Raw genomic sequence first — 22,803 nt, forward strand, 5'->3', positions numbered from 1 at the left:
GTTGCATTCAATTCCAAAAACCACCACTGAGGCTCAAAGAAGTAAAATGACACATTAAGGTTCACTCAACTAATAAGTGCAAGTTCAGAGTCTAGGATTTATTACCCTATCCTGCATACTAACTCTTGGGCTGTAATTCTGTCATGATTCTCCCTTTATGTTAATACCCATTTATCTATTTCTTCAGAATACTTAACATATGGTAAGTGTCTGGTCTACAGATTTCAGACAGACAGACATTCTGAAGGGCTACAGCCACAACCGTATCTAGGAAATTATATATGTTAGAGCATGAAGTTTCCACATATTTAACTAAATAAGTAGTAGTCATATCTTTCAGTTTCTCAAGATAAAAAAAGAAAATGTTAGGGCACAGACATGTTTTTTGAGAGCTATCATAAGAGTATTTTTTTTTAAAGATTTATTTTAGAGAGAGAAAGCGGTGGGGAGGGCCAGAGGGAGAGGGAGGGAGAGAGAGAATCTCAAGCAGACTCCTCGCTGATCTCGGAGCCCCATGCAGGGCTCGATCCCACAACCCTGAGATCATGACCTGAGCCAAAATCAAGAGTCGGACACTCAACTGACTGAGCCACCAAGGCTCCCCTACCATAAGAGTATTGTTTAGGTTAAAGGTTTTAAGAAACATAAGTTCATCTTTTCAAAGGGAGGAAAGTCAGCTGTATGCATGGATAGACAAATCTGGTATAGGATTTAGAATGTGAATAGTTACTATAAAGTACCCGAAACTATCGAATCTGAACTCATCTATTTAACTCCAAATTCTGAATGACTGGCTATTTCCTCTGGTGATAGCGTCATCTGATGTGAAAATTTACTGAGTAGCGATTATAGGTATACCCTTGAGGCTGATTCTCCACAAATCTATCCAAATACCACAATAGGGCTGTTAAATGTGTAAACTAGATCAGAGAACATTTATGAAGTCAACAAGCGTATTCCCATGGTTTTGATGTAGTAAGAAGTTATAGAAATGAAATCCTTGGTCTACTGGACTCTAAATTTGATAATTCCAGGGTTCCCAGAGGCCAATACCGAGGACTTCGCCAACTATCAAAGTGTTTCAGTTCTATGACGAGCTGGCATGCGTTCATAAGCCAGGTCTGCTGGTTACCAAAGTTAGTATTCACTCATTCTTCCCTCAAATCCTTAACCAACACCTACCTAATATATTTAGAATATAAAATACTGTGACGGTGTCTGTCTTCAAGGGTTTTGCAGCTTGGTAAGGAGGCAGAAGGGAGAAATATTCATCAATTACCAAAATATATTTATTTTATTATAAATAGATATAGAAGAGGTAACTGAAGACTAAGGGATTACAGAGAAGGGAAATTAATCCCAGCAATGGGGAGGTTGGGGAAAAAATATTTGAAATAGGTCTAAAGTAAATTCTTTACTAAAGGATTTTAGTAAATTGGGACAGACGGAGGCTTCATAGAGCCTAACTTTTGATTCCGAATTAAATCACTTACCTGCTAAGTGTACATTCCTTAACCTCTAAGCTTCAATTTAACTGGAAAGTGAAGATAATGAGAGTACCCACCTCTTAAGGGTAATGTGACTATTAATGAGTTTATGCAAACAAAGCAGTTGGTATAGAGAATGCATGTAAAAATGCCTGGCTGGGCACACAGTAAGGACTCAATAAATGTTAGTATTAGTACTACTAACAAAAAGTCAAAAGGTACATATGTGGGGATACAGGATGACAGATATGTGTATGATTTGTTTTTGCACTAGTACAACCATTTAATTTTAAATCTCTGGGCTTTAAAGGGGAGAGGGGTTCAAATGAAAGAGCCATAGGGATCTAGCCAGTTATACATGGTCTACCAGTGGAACATGATGTCTAATGTAAATCCTTTCTCTTGTTGGCAAACTCTGTAAGTTAGGTTATACAGGTTTTTTGTTTTTAAAGACTTAATTTATCTCAAGAGAAAAATTTCTCTTTGGTAGGATACTGATGAATTTAAGGGCCCTGGCAGATTAAGTGGTAGATTTTAAGTCAGACATTTTTTCTGACTTGCTTTTGATTATTTGATGTGGTTATTTGGAGGAACAGAAGAACCTGGTGGTTAAGAGTAAGACTCTGAAGTCTCATATTCTTGGATTAGAATCACAGATTTGCAGTTTACTCCAAACAATTTTAGGAGAACTACTTTTTTTTTAATATAAAGATTAGCATAATATGTGCTTAACTAGTAAGTGCTATCATGATTATTAGAGCAAACCATAACTGGAGATTCCCAAGAAAACATCTAGAATAAAAAGAATAGTTTCTCCTGAGAAACTGGATATCTACCTGAATTTTTAGTTGGATGGAATGAAGGAAATTATAGTCCGATTAAAGGCACAAAACCAATTCTCTTCAGAAATCAATGAACAGTTTGTAGTGCTATGTGATTTACAAGTGATCATTGGCCAGGTAGGGACAAAAAGAATTTACCTGAATTTATTAATTAACTTGTATATTAAATTAGTATAACACAACTGTGCCTAAAGCAGTATCTTAAATAGGTATTCAGATATTCAATAAACACAAATGTGATTCACATACATTTATAATAATAAAATAGGAAATTTTAGTAAATTAATTAAAAACTTAGCAAGTTATTGATCTAAAATAATGCCAACTGACTAACTGTGAAAGTGTATGGAGCCTGACAGCCCTTAGAAAGATTTTGGATCCTGTTCCCATTTGCCTTCTGAGGAACTTAAAAATGATTATAATCAATGATCCCTTCCTTTTTTTTTTTTTAATATAGCTGCATCCACAGCCCAACTTTTTCACCCCTCCCTATATTCATCTCTTTGCCCTATTTTTTTTGCCATGTCCTCTCATTCTGGCCTCACCCACGTGACTTGCTTTGGCCAACAGGATGTTAGCAAGTATGAACTCTAAACTGGCTGAGGCCAGTGCAAGCTGAAGCTTCAGAAACTACTTGGGCACTTATGCCCCCCCTGTGTATCTCTGTTTTTGCCACGAGAACAATGCCTGGGCTGACCTGCTGTGTGGACGTGAGACACAGAGCGGGGCTAAGCCGGCTCACCTGATGGCCAGCTAGTACAAGGCATGTGAGGGAACCCAGCCAAAGCCAAAAGAACCTCTTAGCCTTATTTGTCAGTCAGAGATCCAGGAGTGAAGTAAGTGCTTAATTTACTTAAGGGAGTAAGTTTTGGGGTGGTTTGTAAGGTAGCACTGTTGTGGCAACAGATAAATACTAGAACATGTCTTCTCCTCACCATGATGTGCAAGGTCTCTCATTCCTTAAAAACAAAAACAAAACTTCACTCAATCTTTTATTTTCCTCAAAATAACATTTTTAGAGCTAGATTATTTTAATGAGTTATCCTATACTTGCCATCACCATTTTCTTTCTCTTATTCTTAACCTACTCCAGTCTGGCTTCCGGGTCTTTCACTCCATGAAAACAGCACTTACTAAAGTCACCAATGAATTGATAAGTTTGATGAATGATCTTTAATTTTCAGAACATTAAACACTATTGGTCATTTCCTCTGCTACAGACTGAATTGTGTATCTCCCTGTATTATATGCTGAAGTTCTAACCCCCTATATTAAGAGATATAGGGCCTTTAGGAGGTAACTAAGGTAAAATAAGGTTACAGGGTGGAGCCCTAATCTGATGGCCTTGTTGTCCCCATAAGAGGAGAAGAAGACACCACAGAATGGGAAGGTAGCCATGTGCAAACCAGCAACAGAGACCCACCAGAAACTGAACCCTCCAGACCTTGATCTTGGACTTCCCAGCCTCCAGAACTGTGAGAAAACAAATCTGTCATTAAGACATGCAGTCTACAGTATTTTGTGATGGCAGCCTGAGAAGAGTAAACCTCTTTCTTGAAACTCACTTTTTTTTTGGCTTTTGAGACAAAACACAATACTGGCTTTCTTCTTCCCTTCACTGCAAGTCATCTTCCTCTTGGATGGCTTGAAATTTTTCAAGCCTAACTCCCAGGCTTCCTTTTCTTCTTCTATAATCTTTCTTTAGGGGTTCTCATCCATACTGTTTCAGTTATCAGTGACATCTCAGACATCTCAAATCCTCCCACTGCTCACCACATTACTTCTTCAAAAAGGATTTCCCTGAGTACTCAACCTAAAGTTACTACCAATAGAAACTCTTTAGATCATCTAATTTCATGAACACAGAACTTACAATTGCTTATGTTTTTCCTCCCTCCCATTAAAATACGAGCTTGATGAGAAAGTACAACATATTGGTCTTGTTCAACATATTATTTGCAGTACCCTGCATATAGAAACTGGATAAATATCTGTCAAAAGAATAAATCTAGGACTTCTGCTCAGGCTGTGATGAAGTAACAGGAATCAGATTTACCCTCTCACTTTAAACAACTTAAAAAATAGACAAAAATATATGCAATATATATAGTAGGCTCCACATCCAGCATGGAGCCCAGTGTGCGGCTTGAACTCACGACCCTGACATCAAGACCTGAGCTGAAATTGAGAGCCAGACGCTTAACTGACTGAGCCACCCATGAGCCCCTGAAATATTTTTAAGACAATGGATGAAAGAAAGTACAGGGTGACTGTGATCCCTGAAAGAAGGGGACAAAGGAGGGAAGTCATAAAAATTGCTCTGGCTTACTGCCTGAAGAATTTCCAGTCTGCAGTATAGAGAGAGGGACCAAAAGGAGCTTGGAGATCTTCCTGAGATGAGAGGACAGTTTGTTGCTGAGGGAGACCAAAGCAACCAGAATCTGTGGGGCAGAGCACAGGAGACAGAGCCGCACAGAGAGAGCTCTAGAGATCTGCACTGGCTTCCCTCAAATCTGTAGATAAGTACTGATCAGTGCATGATGAATGTTTCCCAAATCTGTGAAAAAGACCACTGAAAAGGACCAGGCGGAAAATTGCTAGAGGCCACAAAGGACTGGATATAATTTGTGTTTGCACCAGCAAGAATGGAAAGAACCCCTGACACATATGACAGTAAATAATTATTGGTAGTGCCTCACTAGTGGGGTAAAATTAGCCCTACGGCAAGATTTCTCATCCTCAGCACTACTGACATTTGGGGCCAAGTGATTCTTTATTGTGAGGAGTTGTCTTATTATGCATAAATGCATATGCAAATATAGAATGTTTGCAGCATCTCTGGCCTCTACCCACTAAGTGTGACAATCCAAAATGTCTCTATACATCATCAGATATCCTCTGCAGGACATCCCCAGTTGAGAACCACTGTCCTAGACTAAAGGCTGTTCCAACTCTGCCTATCAATGCCCAAAAGCAAGATTTGAAACACTAAAAAGTTTTCTTAATGAGTTAATAGTGTCTTAGAACAGAGCCACAAAACATTGAAGACATTGCAAAAACAAACAAAACAAAAAAACCCCAGCATACAAGGTAAAATCGACAATGTCCAGCATCTAATCCAAAATTACCAGGCATGCAAAAAACAGGAAAATATGACCCAAAATGAGGAGAAAAATGAATCAGTAGGAACTGATAGCACACATTGTAAAATTAGCACACAAGGATATTAATGCAGGTACTTTCAAGAAGCTGAGGAAAGCATGAGCATGAGGAGAAATATAGTAGATACAAAGAAGACTAAATTAATTTATTTATTAAAAGGATTTTATTTATTTATTTGTGAGAGAGAAAGACATAGCAAGAGAGAGAGAGCACCAGCAGAGGGGAGAGGGAGAAGCAGGTTCCCTGCTGAGCAGGGAGACCAACATGGGGCTTGATCCTAGGACCCTGGGCTCGTAACCTGAGCCGAAGGCAGACGCTTAACCGGCTGAGCCACCCAGGCACCCCAGAAGACTAAATTTAAATCTCTGGAGATGAAAATATAATTTCTGAAATGAAAATATCCTGGCTGTTACTAACAGCAGATTAGACAATCCAAAGAAGAGGTTATCAAGCTTAAAAACATGAAATAGCATAATCCAAAATGAAACAGAGAAAAAAATGTACAAAAATGAACAGGTATCAGTGTTCTATGTGGCAAAATAAATGTGATTGGAATCCCAAAAGGAGAGTAGTGACAAGAGAGATAGAAACATATTTTAAGAAAATATGGCTAAAAGATTTCCAAATGTGATAAAAACTAAACCCCCATATACAACTAGTTCAAAAAACTCCAAATAGAAAAAAAACATGAAGGCAACAATGCCAAACCCATTTGTAATCAAATTGCTGATAACCAGTGATAACATCTTATAAGCAACTGGAGGAAAAAAAAAATCCAGGACATAGAGAGTAGCAAATAGAAGAATGACAGCAGACTTATCTTTAAAATCTAGAAGGCAGTGGAGCAACAGGCTCAAAGTACTAAAAGAAACATATGGTCAAATCTGAATTCCATATCCAGCTAAAATATCTTTTCAAAAACAGAAGTGGGGGGAAAAAAAGTGAAATAAGACTTTTCCAGACAAAAAGGCAGGGCTGAGTGAATTAATAAACAGCAAACCCACACTACAAGAAATGCTAAAGGAAGTTATACAGGCAGAAGTAAAATAATATCAGGTAGAAGCCTGGATTTGTACAAAAGAATGAAAAGTACCAGAATGGAAAATTCATGGGGAAAATACTTTTTCTATTTTAAAAATCTCTTTGAATAACTGTGCAAAGGAAAAATAGTAACAACATATAGGGAAGATAACATTTATAGAAGCAAAATGTATGACAATAATAATAGCACAAAGGCTTGGAGGGAAAAAATGCAAATATACTGTAAAGTTCTTAGACTATACATGAAGTGGTGTAACATCTGAAGAGAGTTACTGGTAAGTTGATATAAAGGGTAAAGTTGACAGCAAGTACTTCTTAAAAAAACAATTAAGAGAGTAAATAGAATAATAAAATACACTCAGCTTTTCCAAAAGAAGGCAGGAAAAGAGAAAAAAGGAAGTAAATAATAGATGGGATGAATAGAAAATAGAAATTTGGATGGCTATTATCAAAAAGATAAATAACAAATGTGGGTGAAGATGTGGAAAAAAGGCGAACCTTGTATACTATTAGTGGGAATATAAATTGGTATACCCCCTAAAGAAAATAGTATGGATGTTCCTCAAAAAATTAAAAATAGGGATGCCTGGGTGGCTCAGTCAGTTAAGCGGCTGCCTTCGGCCCAGGTCATGATCCCAGGGTCCTGGGATCAAGTCCCACATCGGGCTCCTTGCTCAGCAGGGAGCCTGCTTCTCTCTCTCTCTCCCTCTGCTTGTGCTCTCTCTGTCAAATAAATCAAATCTTTAAAAAAAAATTAAAAATAGAACTACTATATGATCCAGCAATTCCACTTCTGGATATTTATCCAAAAAATGAAAACAGTAAACTTGAAAAGATATATGCACCCCCCGACGTGTTCACTGCAGCATTATTTACAATAACCAAGATATGGAAACTTGTGTCTATCAATGGATGAATGGATAAAGAGAATCTCTCTCTCTCTCTCTCTCTCTCTCTCTGTCACATACACACACACACACAGACACACATCCAGCCATAAAAAGGAAATCTTGCCATTTGCAATAACACGAATGGATCTTGAGGGGATTATGCTAAGTGAAATAAGTCAGAGAAAGACAAATACCAGATGATTTCACTTATATGTGGAATCTAAAAATAACAAAAAACAACCAAGCTCACTAATACAGAAAGCAGATTGGTGGATGCTAGAGGCAGGGGCAAAATGGGTGAAGGGCTCAATAGATACAAACTTCTAGTCATAAAATAAAGAAGTCATGGGAATGTAACATACAGCACAGTCGCTGACTATAATTAATAATACTGTATTATACATTTGAAGGTTGCTAAAAGAACAGATCATAAAAGTTTTCATCACAAGAAAAAATTCTATGGTGACAAAAGTCAACTAGACTTACTGTGGTGATCACATCACAATACATAACAAATACCAAATCATTATGCTGTACATTCGAAACTAAGATGTTATATGTCAATTATACCTCAATTAAAACAAAAACAAAAACAAACAAAGTTGGCTGACTGAAAACCACATCAAGTCACATGAAATGAAAATGGTCTATTAAAAGGCAGAGATTGTCAGATTGGGTGAGAAAGCAAGCCTCAACTGTATGCTGCCTAAAAGAAACTCACTTCAAATACAGAGACATATAGGTTAAGAATGAAAGTATGGGAAAAGATATACCATGCTAAAACTAGTGAAAAGTAGCTGGAATGACTATAGTAATATCAGACAAAAAATGATTTCAGACCAAAGAATATTTCCAGAGAAAAAGGGGTTCATTTCATATAGAAAAGGAGTAAATTCACCAAAAGTATATAAAAATTCTAAATGTATATGCATCTAATCACAGAGCTTCAAAATACATGAAACAAAACCACAACTGAAAGGATAAATAGGAAAATCTAGAATCAAAGGTGCAGATTTGAAAACCTCTCTCTCAAGGATAAATAGAATAAGTAGACTGAAACTCAAGAAAGATGTAAAAGCATTTAATAGCACTATCTATCAACTTGCTTAACTGACAAGACTCCACCCAACAGCAGCAGACTACACAATATTTTCAATAACACGGAGAACATTCATTAAAGTAGATCTGGATAGACTCTTGACCGTAAAAAATTTTTTTCAATAAATTCAAAAGAATTAAAATCATACAAAGTATATTTTATAACCATAATAGAATTAAACTAGAAATCAGTAACAGTATCTAGAAAATCCTCAAAATTTGGAAACTGACCAATTTATCTCCAAGTAATCCATGGGTTAAACAAGAAATCACAAGGGAAATATGAAAATAGTTCTAATTTAATGAGAGTGAAAATACAGCAGAGCAAAATTTGGGAGATATAGCTAAAGTAGTGTTCAGAGGGAAATTTATAACATAATGATATTAGTAAGGAATTATCTTCTTTCTACTACAACCCTCTATACTCTATACCAATAGTTCTCTAAGTGTGGTCCTTGGAGTCCAACCATCTCTTTTATAATAAGCCCTCCTGGTGATTCTGATGCACACTAAAGTTTTTAAAGCATTGTTTTAAAGTAGTACAGTTCTCATTTGGACCACCATAATGGTCCATGCCTTCACTCTTGCAGTCTACCATTCATCTTCCACAAGGCAGTCAGAGAGATCCTTTAGGGAGAATCTGATGATGTCATATATCTTCCCTATACAATCTCTACTCTAAGAGCAATAGGAAGCCACTGAAAGTACATAAACATGGCTTATGGGAATCAACATGGTCTGTCCTTCATTTACTTCTCAATCCTCACACCTGATATCAGGCTTCTCCTTTCTCTTTTGACTCAAGACACACCAGTCATTGTTTTACCTGCAAAGAATACCATGCTGCAGTTTTCCCACATGCAAGTCTTTCTTTCTGAAAGTCAGTCTTCCCCTCCCAGTTCTTTGCTACTTGACCTAATTAATTCCTACTCACTCTTCACAGCTCAGTTCAATGGCCATTTCCTTAGAGAAATCTTCCCCCCCCAACCATTTCTCTGACTTGATAAAATCTCCCTATAAGGAATTCTTATAATACCACCTACTAATTAAGAACTTGTAAGATTTGTGTACTTACTCAATGTCTGCCTCTCTTAATAAACTTGAACCTTGAGGGCAGAACAATACGTGGTTTTGTCCCCCATCATATCCTGTATGTCTAGCATATCGCCTGGCACATAGGAGACATTTTTTAAAGAATAAATTAACGGGGTCTATCTAGCTTTCTGTTTCTATGTACAGAAACAAAGTAGAAAACAAATGAAATGTCTAGGTTGCCTGGGATTGGAATGGGAGTGGGATAGGAAAAAGAAGCCAAGGTCTTATTAAAATTAAACAAGAACAACCAAGAAAAAACCTGGCAGGATGAAATCATTCAGACACCTACTCTGTCCTACCCCACCCCCCTGCCCCGCGTGTAATTAAACAACAGGTGAATTCAATAGACTTAACATTATAATCACAGAATGCTCAGCTCCACTGCAAACTGTTTACCGCACAGGAAAAATGAGGGTGGGGGGAATGGTAGCCAGGAGAGCTGAACCAAGAATTCTGAATCCCTAAGTGAAGAAATTGAGAAGAAAAAAGGAGAACACTTGAGGAAGGAATTTAAGATGTAAAGCACTGAAATAAATCTTTCTAACAGGTGGTAGCCACTGGTGAAGGAAGAGAAGAAGGGTGACCCTTGGACTTACCTCAGATAGACAAAGCAGGTCTGGAGGCTGCGGGGAGAGAATGAAGATTTACAAAACAGAATAAACTACCACTCATGGCTCCCCCAGCACCACTCTGCTGGATAAAGATAGGTCTTCTCCCATACAGATAAAACAACTACAAGTCAGAAATATATTGCATTGTGTGGGAAGAGGGAGAGAATGGGGTGTTCGGAATAAACTGGATATAATAACTTTAATCTATTTTTAAACAACCCAATGACTTTCTAGGCACATACCAAAATTCTACTGATATATATAGGTCAACAAACTTTTTTCCACAAAAGGCCAGGTAATAAGTATTTTAAGCTCTGTGGGCTTTATGAAATTACTCAATTCAGTTTCAGTGGCATAAACAGCAATGACAATACCTAAGTGAACTTGGAGTGTTACAATAAAACTTTACTTACAAACAGGCCATGGGCCAGGTGCCCCAATTTAGAGAATTAATTTTATGTTTGAAAATAGTTCTGTACTCCATATCCACTAGCATGGAGAATCAATCAAATTATCTTTCTTCAAATTATACTGTGCTGCCAAAGTAAAAACAATTTGACATATTTTTTTATAAGTTCCCTGAGTTCCTCTGTGACTCCCCCAATGTCTAACACAAAGCCTAGTAGATCAAAAGAAAAAGTATCCAATTTGTTGAGTAAATTAGATGGTTTTCCATGAAAGATGTGGGGTAATTAGTAAAGTAGAATACTGTGAAAAACTCAGTAATGGTTAACAAAGCAATAGGATATAAAATAGTCAAGAAAAATTCTAAGAAAAAAATCAAGACAGATTATCAAAGTAGCTCTTCTATATATTAATAAAGCATTATAGCAAGAGTTAGAGATGCTTCAAAACCTAAAACTCTTCTCCTTACTCAGTTCCTATGAAAGTTATGCTGATAGGGAAGAAACTCAATTATAAATAGAACGGATTTTTATTAAAAATTCCTGATTTCATTAGAATACTTCAAATAACCAAAAGTTTTAACAGTTTCACTTGTGGCACTGTCAATTAGTAAAGAGGTAATATGAAGTCCAAAGAAAAAAGAATATGCCAATGAGTTTTTTCATTTTTACATTAAAATATCTACCTTCACTTCATCCAGTTCTGACCAAATTAAGATGGTGTAAGGTTAATTAAGACTTGAGGAGATACTGATGTCATATGAAATTAAGACTTGACAAAACACTGATCTCATGTTTTCCTAAATTCATAAGATATTCTCTCATGGTTTGTAATATCTATGGTAAAGCTACCTGAATTGACTGCTACCACCACTCCTCCTTTCTTAACATGAAATGAAAATCTAATATACAAAAATGAAATTTACAAAATGGATCTATGTGATCATCTTTGGCTTATAGGTATTTACCACAGTGTTCTTTTAATGGTGAATGTTAATAAAGCACTTACAACTTAATTTTGATTAATTTATGTCAAAGAACAAATCTAGTATATAAATTAACATGTTTTTATAGTCATTGCATTTTTCTGGGAATATCACAGTAAATATAAAGAAACCCTAGCAGGAAACTATATACAGCAGTGTTTTCCAATTATGTTCCCCAAACTGTGGGACATAAAGAGCTATGATATGATATGATATGATATGATATATGATATGATATATAAAGTTTGAAGAATGCTGTTTAACATGTTAATGGGGCATAGTGATTCAACAAGCACAGGACTGAGCATTTCCCAAAGTTATTAGACCATAGAACCCTTTTCCCACAGAACATCTTGGAGGACTAGTGCTTCTTGGACTATCTCTGCAATGCTTGTGTGGCAAACTAGATGAAGGTGACAATGAGTCATCTAGAAATGTGTTTCTATCAAAATGAAATTCAGAAAATCATCTACTCTATGCTAGTTTTTCCATTAAATGATAATTATGAAGCTGAATAATAGCACATGAAGAAATGCTAACTCTAAATTTTATTTCAACATGTTTAAGGATATTCTGTGCCAAGGTTCGCCTCAACCATACAAATTTAAAAGGATATTTTGAGTTAGGATGCAAAAAATGTGGTAAACCGTTCATGAGCAGGACCAGAGGAGGATGCATGGTTGGTTTCAGTTTTACGTAGCTGAAGGAGTATACTATTAATTAAAAATCACCCATCAGTTAACATATCTGTGTGAAAACCACAATTCTAAATGGAAAAATTGTATTCAGTCATTTTTGAGGATAGATGACAAAACAGAAGCTGACAAACTGACTTTTTTCAGTCAGCTCAGAATCTAATTCAAAGTATCAATTTGAATTCTGAATTTTTATGGCAAAATTTAATGTTTTAGGATGAGTACAATGAGTATAGCTACCTCAAGTCCACATTAGTTATTCTAGTCTTGAAACTTCCTTAGATGTGTCCAAAGTAAGCTTATTTACATCCAGGTATTTATCAGTTAGGAAAGGCACACATTTACTTTGGTAACTCAAAAGACACTGATATGCAAAAGTTCTGTATTATTATTTTCAATAGTTATTCCATTTTAGGCCATTATCACCTCAAAAATCGTCTCTTGCAGCTAGCCTTTCACACACCCCATTTTGTCCTTCCCCTCAAAAATCTATACCGTGTGCTATTATTAGAAAAGATTCTCTAGAATTACACTTTATTTAGTTTCTCACTATTCACAGAATGAATTCTCGGCCTGATCTCTTTGTCCTTTTGTTATACCCACTTGGTGAACCCAATTAACCCAATTAAATCTAAGGGCCCACCTTTCTCCAAGCTTACATTCTTGTGGCTGAGATAAAAATCACAAAACTGTTCAACCCTGTTATTTCTTGAGATAGTATTTCAAATGTTATCTACATTGCACAATACCCACCATATTACTCTCAAATTACCTCTGAACTCATAGAAAATATCTCTAATATCCTCAATATTCTGCTCATGAATTTGTGAACTAACATGCATTCCCATATATTGTTCCCACTGTTCTCATGTTTTAAGAGAGAAGTGATTCTTCTCGCCGAAACTATCTAATGATGGCCCATAATGTCCAATAATCCACTCTGGGGCTTCACTCCATTTCCACTGCTTGCCACCTTGTCTGTATCTTCAACCTTTCATTCTCTACTGGCTTCTCCTCATTGGCAGCCAAACTTTTTTTTAAAAACCAGTCTTCATGAGGGCTTCCTCTCACTATCTCCCTATCTCCTCTCCAATCAGAGCCATTTAGTTTTCTGTGCTGGTTTTCTTCATTTCCTCTTCCTGCATTAACTCAAACATAAGATTTCTGGCTGCGTTGCGTACCAAAACTACACTCTTCAAAATCATTACAATAACCTTTTGTGCTATCTTCAGTGGAGACATTTCAAGGCTTAATTAACCTCTTTTCAACAGTTCACACTGTTGTTTTATTCCTTCTTAAAATACATTTCCTTTCTACCACACTCTCCTGGCTTTCCTCTTATTTCCTGACTACCCTCATCAATCTCCTTTTGTGCACATCTTTTTTTTTTTTTAAGATTTTATTTATTTTAGAGAAAGAGTGAATGTGCATGTGCACTTGAGTGGTGGGCAGGGGCAGAGGGAGAGAATCTCAAGCAGACTCCCTGTTGAGCATGGAGCTGATGCAGGGCTCAATTTCACGACCCTGAGATCATGACCTGAGCCAAAATCAAGAGTTGGATACTTAACCACTGACGCAATCCATGAGCCCCTGTGCACAATTTTTTTTTCCTCTGTATCTTTGGGGCTCTGAGATCCTAGGCTCTTCCCATTTTACACTGAGCAATCCATTCCACTCTCATGGTTTCAATTATTTATGGACTCCAAAATCTTTATCTCTAGCTCAGACCTCTTTTCTGAGCAACAAACACATATTAACCAAAGCTGACCTCTTAATAAGACAGGTTTAAACTGCGTGGGTCCACTTACATGCAGATTTTTTTCCCCCCATAAATATACATACAGTATTGTAAATGTATTTTCTCTTATGATTTTCTTATAAAATTTTTTCTCTAGCTTACTTTATTATAAGAATACTGTATATAATACATATAGCAGAAAATATGTGTTAATTAACTGTTCATGTTATCAGTAAGGCTTCTGGTCAACAGGTTATTGGTAGTTAAGTTCTTGTGGAGTCAAAGTTGTATGTACATTTTTTTAATGCACAGGAAGTTAGCACCCGTAACCTCTGCATTGTCCAAGGGTCAACTGTGATTGCTTCCTAAACATCTTTTCTTGGATATTCCAAACTCCTTACGTCTAAAATTGCACATTCTGAATGTTCTCTTATATCTCAGTGAATGTTACTATCATCTAACACTTAGATGTTCAAGCTCAAACCTGGACATTACCCTTTATTCCTCTACTCTCTAAGATGCACTGATTCTATCTCATAGACCTCTGTCAAATTTATCTGTCCTCCATTACTGCCACTACTAGGGCTCCAAGCATTTTTTTCATTAACTGATGCTGGCCTCACAATCTGGGCTATGCTTCCCTCAGTAGCTTTATCTTTTGCCATTTTTCTGTCCACCCCCGCCCCTTTCTTAATTCCTCTTTTATGCCTCAGCTATATGAATTAAATTACTCAGTGTTCTATAAGCCTGTTCTGTCACCCAAATTTTCCACATGCAGTTTGCTCTGACTGAAATACTTCTCCCCTGACTTCTAATACTTTGGCATCCTTCAAATCTCAGCTTAGATGTGACTATGTAAGAATCCTTGCCTAATTTTCTAAACCTGGGTTCAATTTCCCTCCTTGGTGCTTCTACAAGCCACCTCTCTCCCCAGTCATAGCACTCTACTTTCTACTGGAATTGCCTATTCACTGTCCCCTATGAAATGATAAGCTCCACGAGAACACAAACTATGACTTTAGCCATTCTATCCCCTTAATTAATATAATTAATAATATAATATCTGACTTAAAACATAAAATATACTCTATTTATTGAATATATGTACATGATGGAAGTCTTGTTTTCTTACTCAGATGGAAAGGGAACTTTCTGAACTTTCTACAGTATCTAAGAGCATATTGTAGGCATTCATTAAGTATATATTGAATTAAGAATAGGACAGAATTGCATTTCTTCTTTCCTTTCCATGTCTACAGTTGATACACAGCAGTACAAATGTAGCGAAGTATAAGTTTTAAAACTCCTATGTATTAAACTGTATCTAGACAGTAAATCTTGAAATGTACAAAAACAAGACGTTTATGGCAGAAGCAAAACTTTTCATCAATAGAAATATTCCCTAATTCATTATATACATTGCCTTATGAATTTTTCTAGAAAAGTCCTTGCTGTTAAAAATCTCTCTCAAATCTCCAGTCACTAATTACTCTATGATGAAGAAAAACATATAAAACTGATAATGAATTTTAGTGTCATTTCCAAAAAGGCATTAAGAAGTATGGAATACCAAGAATAATGAGAAAAAAAAATAACACCTTAAGAAACATTTTAAAATCAGATAAAAATAACAAATGCTGCTATAAATACAACTTTGTAAAAATAATGTCCTTGATTAAAAAAAAAGAATGTTAAATAAAGAAGGAAAGTTATCAGTAAAAGATAAATAAAACTTTAAGCAGAACAGGAATAGTACTAGCAATTTTAAAAATGAGAAAAGGTGTAAAACAACAATACTAAATTTTTAAAAAAAAATCACAAAAGGATTTTGAGATTAATTTGAAAAAGTAATAATGAGGCATCTTCCATCTTATTTTTCCAGGGCGATTTCATATTTAGTGAGATAAAGAATCATATTAATATAAATTTTATATTCATACCTCAGGAAGATACAATGGTTAAGAAGCTAGAAGGACAAAATACGGTTCTGTTGTAAACTACCTTTGGTAAACTCTAACAGCATGAAATGAGAATGAAAGGATTAAAAGTGAAACACTGCACTTTACACTCCATTCATGACAGTCTTTCAAAAAAATGTGTATATATTTTTAGGTGAATTATAATATATTTTTTTAAATCACTATCAGGCTTCTTCCCTCTTTTTTCCTGACGTGCTATTTGTTATGTTATTTTTAGTTATCCTAAGGACAAGAAACAAAGGACATTATTTTTCAATTTGATTCATCTTTCATAATGGAGACTGTGATCAACATTAAAGCTTTAATCGTCACGTTACAAAGTTAAAAATTTTTAATTAATGCATGTTAAATATTACTGAAATAGGCATTTTAAAGTCATTCAATTAATTGAATGTTGGGGGTCATTATAATCATCTAACCTATTAAAACTTGAGTTTATTGCTTTTAATATTTTAATAGAAGATTTAATAATTGTTTCTTAGCTTTTAAAAAAGTTTTAAAAAGGTAACAAAAATAAAGCCATCAATACCTCCTTAAGCCCCTAAAATATACAATGTAACAATGCAACCATACAATAAAATATCCTTAAATTTACAAATGTAACCTGGCACTCTCTCATGTCCAGGAAGTAATGAAATGAGCACTACCATACTTCTACAAATCCTGAACTGTCTAGCACCTATCAACAAGCTGAGATGGAACTGGCTACATTGGCAACTACGGTGTTCATATCCTATTTTGCTAGGGTCTGAGGCTAACAGTCTCCCTGAGGCACCAAAGTCAGGCCAGCATAACGGAGTAAAGCACATAGTTACTTACTAAAGTAATTTCAGTTTACATTCTAAATTTGGCATTACCTTAACAGTATCTGTACATGATTTTCTCCCTTGCTACACTATAGATTATCTCTGGAAAGAAATCTTCATCTTTGTATCTGTGGAATCTAGTTCAATGTCTCATCTAAAAAAAACCTATTCAACAAGTTTGCTTATTTATTGAAGAAAATATCTTGTTCCGTGACACTATTTAAATAAGCAGAGTCTTAAAATGGTTCTCAAAGCAGTACCAGAGGGCATTAACAATTTGATGGTGAATGTGAGACTGATATACTAGAATTATTATGTATGTTACAGACCTCATCAACTTAGCAGCGAGATAGTCTACTTCTTTCCACATGGTCTCAAAGCTATTAATTTATCAAGACAATGAATACATATTATCCTGTAGCGTAGCAGTTAATTTTTAGATAGCTCCTTGGGCATATTTACCATTCACACTGTTTTCTATATTTTATATTAGATCAAACACAAAAACAGATAATATAACTTGTACATTAATGATATATGTTTAGGAGCTTTCTATGTCTCTACTAAATATATTTTAATTTGCTTAAAATCCTGGACACGTTAAGATGTAGGGAAGTGCATGGGTACATTCAGGAGAACCTAATTTCGTGAGTTTCATACTAGGTGCCAAGAAATTAGGTTGTCCAAATATTTTGGAAATAAATTGAAACTAAATCAGTTGTTCCTTTTCTACCCATTATCTCATACTTTACTCAAGGCACCTACAATGAAACTTTAAAATTAAGTAGAGAAAAACTTACCTAGTTGGGATTTTGAATAATAGTTTGCCATTTGTCCACTGTTGCAAGACTGTCGTTTATGTCTTTTTGTTGACATTTCTGTGGTCTTCCATGGTGGTCTTTTTCTTTTGTTCAATTTGCTAAGAACGTCAGAACTATCAGGATTCTTGTCATAGTTAACACATTTATTTAATTTACTGTTGTCAAGTTGGCCAGGAAATTTATTGGTTGAAGGACTATTTGTTTTAGCATTTTCTATTTCTTTAGATTGCTTTTTAAAAGAATTTTGCCTAGCAGAATGGGACCTTAAGGTAAAGCGCTTTGATTCTTCTCTATGAGTCTGATGATTACTTCCACCGTCAATAGATTCAGGAGAGTAAATGATTGTATTTAGCTTAAAAGTATTTCTGTGTTCAAGATAGTTGATCTTCCTCAAAAATATTCTACAATCTTTTAAGGTTTTTGACCTCCAATTATTTGGACATACATTTCCTAGTCTTGGTCCCTTTTCAAAATCTTTTTGGCTGCAATTTGTTCCATTCTCCTTTGCTTCTGACTTAAAATTATTCTCTAAACTAGCATGTGTTTTCAAGTCAGACATCACCACCTTCTGTTGCAAAGAGTCATCCCTGATCTCAGGTGGCAAAATAAACTGATTATCTATTGTGTTTTTTCCTTGGAGTGGGATGTCAGCCTTTGTTCCCCCCTCAGCCTTATTTAAAAATTGGTTCTGGCAGAAAAATCTTAAGTCCCTCCTTTTAGAGATCCAATCAATTGTTCCATGGTTGTGCAGCTTTCCCTCTCTTTTCCATTTTGCATGTTGCAACCTCTTAAACTCAGTTCTTTTTAATCTAGCTAATGTTAAATTACTTTTCACATTTAACAGCGGAGAGCTAACCATTTTATGCAGTATATGCAACTTCCCTGCTGATTTTGAAGGAGAAGATAGTGCAAATTTTTTAAAGTGCTTTCTGAAGGGGCTGGTATTAAAATTAGAATATTTGGTCCCTAATTTAATTCCTCTGGTATTTATTACTTCCAAAGGGTTTCGAGCATTTGCTTTTCTAACTAGTGAAAGAGACTGTGTTTCTGTTGTTTGCATAAACCAGATACAGAGTTCATTCAAATCATACTTTTTCCGAAAAAGCATTTTTACAGGTGAAACTTCAAGTTCTAAAAGACAGGTTTCCAAAGGGTTTGCTATTTTGAAATTATCATTTTCAATGCGTTCTCTTTTTTTGTGAACACAGTTTCCAGCTTCATCTCCACTCACTTGCACCCAAGCATTTGTTATTTGCTCAAATCTATTGTTTAATTCCTCTAATAAGGAATCGTTTGAAGTAGAAGCAGCCCACCACCTGAGCAAAGGATTTGATGAAATTATAGGGTCCAAGGATACTTCAGAAATGGGTATTAATTTGTTATCTTCCAAACACATTTTTGCATTCCTTGAATTTCTAGTTGCTGGGGTACCTTTCGAAGCTATTTTTATCCTTGACTGCCTATGTTTTTCCTTCTGACTTTTACCTTTCTGCAAATGGAGTTTATATGATTTACGGAACAGAGCATTTCTATAAATAAGTGAGCTAGACGATGCTAATGGATGTAAGAAATGGAGAGATGGTTTTCTATCCCTAATAGAATGTCTCAAAGGTATAGTTGCAACCATACTTTTTGATCCATTCTTAAATATGTCAGCTTCAGTGTGCCTTGTATCCGTCTTACTGCATCGGTGGTCATACTTTTCTTCAGCCAGATTTTTTTCTAATATATTTTCTTGTTCTAAAGGAGGTAAGCAGCTGCTAATACTTACTTCTCTCTCCTGAGGTGAAACTCTATTAATAGTCACAGATATGCCAGAGATTTTCACTTTTGCAGGTCTACCAGGCTTCCTAATTTTTGCAAAAGGCTTCTGATTTGGTCGAATAATGTTCTTGGAAGGTTGAGGTATCACAGACTTGTTCTTGATAGGCCTAACATATTCAAAGCCAGACCCCAAGATCTCACTTTCAGTAGTCAAACTTGAAACAGCACTTCTTTCACCTGAGTCAATTTTGAATTCTCTAATATTTCTGAGACTGTTACATTCAGTTGGAAAATCAGCAACATTATTGCTGAAAGACATAATATTGCTTATGTTTACAGTTCCTTCAGAAACATGCCTTCTAGTTCTTCTTGACCTTCCATAAATAACAGTTACGGTAATACTCTTTTTATAAATACCTTCTTCTACTTCTGATAGGAGAGATTCTGGACTTTTCTTTCCAGCACTAGAAGACTCATTTTGGCAAATGGTGATGTCTGTTTGATCAATTTTAGGTTTTGGTGGTCTTCCAATTGGCCGCTTAATTTGTTTCACAACCTGGGGACCTATTTTTTTAGGTCTACCTGGTTTTCGTTTAAAAGATGAATCAATACCATTGCTTGTATTTTCCTTAGGTTCATCTTGTGGCTTATCACTATTCATATCATCTATAAACATTGCAGGGGATTCTGTAGTTTCTTTTGCACAATTAAATTTGTTTAGTTCTCCCTGTAGAGTGTCACTATCATTAAGATTAGAACTATAATTTTCAAAGTTAGCATTTGGGACATCCTTATTTGTTTCTGTTTTTTTTTCAATTACATGATGAGTTGGACATTTTTCAGAAGGAAGATCAATATCTGATTTGGAAGTACCAACTGAAGTTAAAGTATATTTGACTCCTTCACTGCTTTTAACTTCAGATAAAAACATGAGTTTGATAGGGCTAGAATAGCTGGAAAAAGAAGAGCTTTCAATGGCTTCATATTTTGTTGGCACACTTTGAACACTGGAAATCAAGCTACTTGTATCTAAAATAGATAACTTTTCCAGATTATCAAGTCTTTTGCTATTCATATCTATTGTAGGAATATGACTGCTTTTGATATTGCTGGCTGCTACCACAGATTTTGATAAACTCTGTTCTTTGCATGTCGTTCTGCTTAAAGCAAGAGTCATATTTCTATCTGCAGTTTGATCTTTACCATTAATTTCTATCAATTTCTTGGATGCCTTGCATCCTTCAGATAATGAGTGATTATTCAAAGACTTTTTGGCCATATTTATTGTGTCTTCCAAACGCTCCACAACAACTTGTAAATTAGAATTCATTGCAATTTTGTTTAGATCTATATTGTGTGAGCTTTCAATTTGAATATTTTTCACTGGATCTCTTTTTTTTGTAGATTCAGAAACTTTTTTGGCTTTAGGGGATTTTTTAAAAACATAATTATTTGTTACATATATAGAATACCACCCTGGACGCACAATATTTCGTTTAGTTCTGCTCAAAAGTCCGGGAATATCACTTTTCAAAGGTGTTTGAGTATTCTCCAGTTTTGGATTCTCCTTGTGATTTTGCAAAAGTTTTTTTCCAGCTGCAGATTTCTCCTGTGATTTTCTTATGCTCATTTTCCCAGGGGAAGTTGTTTTAAAGCTTTTTGAAAATGCATCAAAAGCCAAGTTAGTTTCTAAACTATGAAGAGGTAGTTGCAATGATTGTAATGCACAATCTGGTGAAAATGATGTTTCTGCATGATTATTATCTTGTAAGCTTTCAGAATTTTGTAAAGACCCTTGGCAATGATAGAATTCTTTTTTGTCCGTGGAAAATATCTCATCATTGCATGTCAACTTCCTTGAATTTTTTTCAGTGTATTTTTTTCTTACAAAATTTTCAAGACTAGCAAGTTCTCTTTTTATTTGTAAAGACTGCCTTCTAAACATGGGTGAATCAGGAGAGTTGTGCATTGAAAATAAGGTTTCTTGACGCTTTCGAAATCTTGTCTGAATAATTTTATTTTCTACCTTTTTATCATGTTGACTCAGCAATTCCATGAAACTGTAATCACTGGCCTTGGCATTATGCAAGAGTGAGGATATTAAATCTCTCAATTTTAAATCATTATCTGTATTACAATCACTGCTAGATAATTTTATAAGGTTTGTCACATCTGTAGTTTCTATTGATTTTAGTTTTTCATTAATACGATCCATTAAATCTTGAAAAATTACAGTAGTTTCACCTTTTTCATCATTTGTAGTACAATTATCGCTGTCTTCCAGGAGCAAATAATCAGAGTTACTGGATTTTTTAGTTTTATGTATTTTACCTTCAGGATCACCCTTGTCACTGTTTATTTCTGCTGGTATGAGAGATGGAGGCTGGTTAATGTTTATTTCGAGTCTGTTATTTTCTAAGGCTGAAAGCTCTGAGAAGACATCTTTCAATTTTTCAAATCCTTCAGTCTGTACAGGTGATAATGGTGGAGGTGACGGACTTCGAGATCTACAAAAATCCTTAAGACTGACTGAAACATCACATACTTCCCTTGAGGAAAGAGGAGCATGAAAGGTTGATTTTGTAGAGTGAATGTTTGGTAACAGTCCAGAACAGCACCTGTGAGAATTAGAACTGTTTGCAATTCCTCTATTCACTACTGTCTTAATGTGTTCAATAGTTACAGTTTGGCAAGATAAACAATGTAAATCTTTAATACAGACCGGCAGAGGCACAAAACCAGGGCTTTGTCTTTCATTTTGTAAACACCCTCTTTCTGCCAGCCTATATTCATAATTACAGAATAGACCATGTAAATCATCTTCAATTAGGGGCTTTTGAGATTCTGAAGACACAGTATATGATGTATTACAAGAGCAAAGAGAAGCAGTATTCTGCTCTTGGACTAGAAATTTCAACATGGCCAAAACTTGTTGCTGGTGATGTATGCACAAAGATTCCAAAACTTTGCTTAATGCTGATTTTCCTTTTTCCATTTTAGTAGCTTCCTCTGATTTTGCATCAACAGTTGAACTAAAAATAAAAATCAAACAAAAAATGAATTACAGCAAAAATACCAGTATTATAAGGAGTTATAATTTTAACAGAGTTCGAACAAAAGAAATTTTGGTATTGCTGGACTCCTAACTCCTATAGAGCTGCACTAATGACATCTCGATTATTGTTCAGCAAAAATATAATGAAGCACGATGATAATTAATTTCCTATGGCAAGTATCATAGTCAAAGGAAAGCCCTAGTTTTGTGATATAAAACCTGATTATAGGTATGATTATATTTATAAATTGCTAATGTTTAGTGCTTTGGATGTATTAAGAATATTTAATGGAAAGTGCTTCAGAAGGAGTTACATTTTTGAAAGTAGA

At 35.3% G+C, this 22,803-nt stretch overlaps 1 protein-coding gene across 7 annotated transcripts in view; it reads right to left on the reverse strand.

The window, feature by feature from the left end:
* The window catches only part of LCORL (ligand dependent nuclear receptor corepressor like), a 163,411-nt gene that overhangs the window by 4,624 nt on the left and 135,984 nt on the right, over window positions 1-22,803 (reverse strand). For 5 of the 7 annotated variants that reach the window (XM_027597591.2, XM_027597588.2, XM_027597592.2 and 2 more), the window contains one exon: window positions 17,635-22,451. The exons of the other annotated variants lie outside the window; for them this stretch is intronic. In XM_027597591.2, coding sequence (XP_027453392.2) covers window positions 17,635-22,451 — 4,817 coding nt within the window. The remainder of the gene's footprint in view (window positions 1-17,634; window positions 22,452-22,803) is intronic. 7 annotated transcript variants of the gene reach the window in all.

The sequence above is a fragment of the Zalophus californianus genome, chromosome 2 (genome assembly GCF_009762305.2).
Source record: "Zalophus californianus isolate mZalCal1 chromosome 2, mZalCal1.pri.v2, whole genome shotgun sequence".
In the NCBI taxonomy this organism is placed as follows: Eukaryota; Metazoa; Chordata; class Mammalia; order Carnivora; family Otariidae; genus Zalophus; species Zalophus californianus.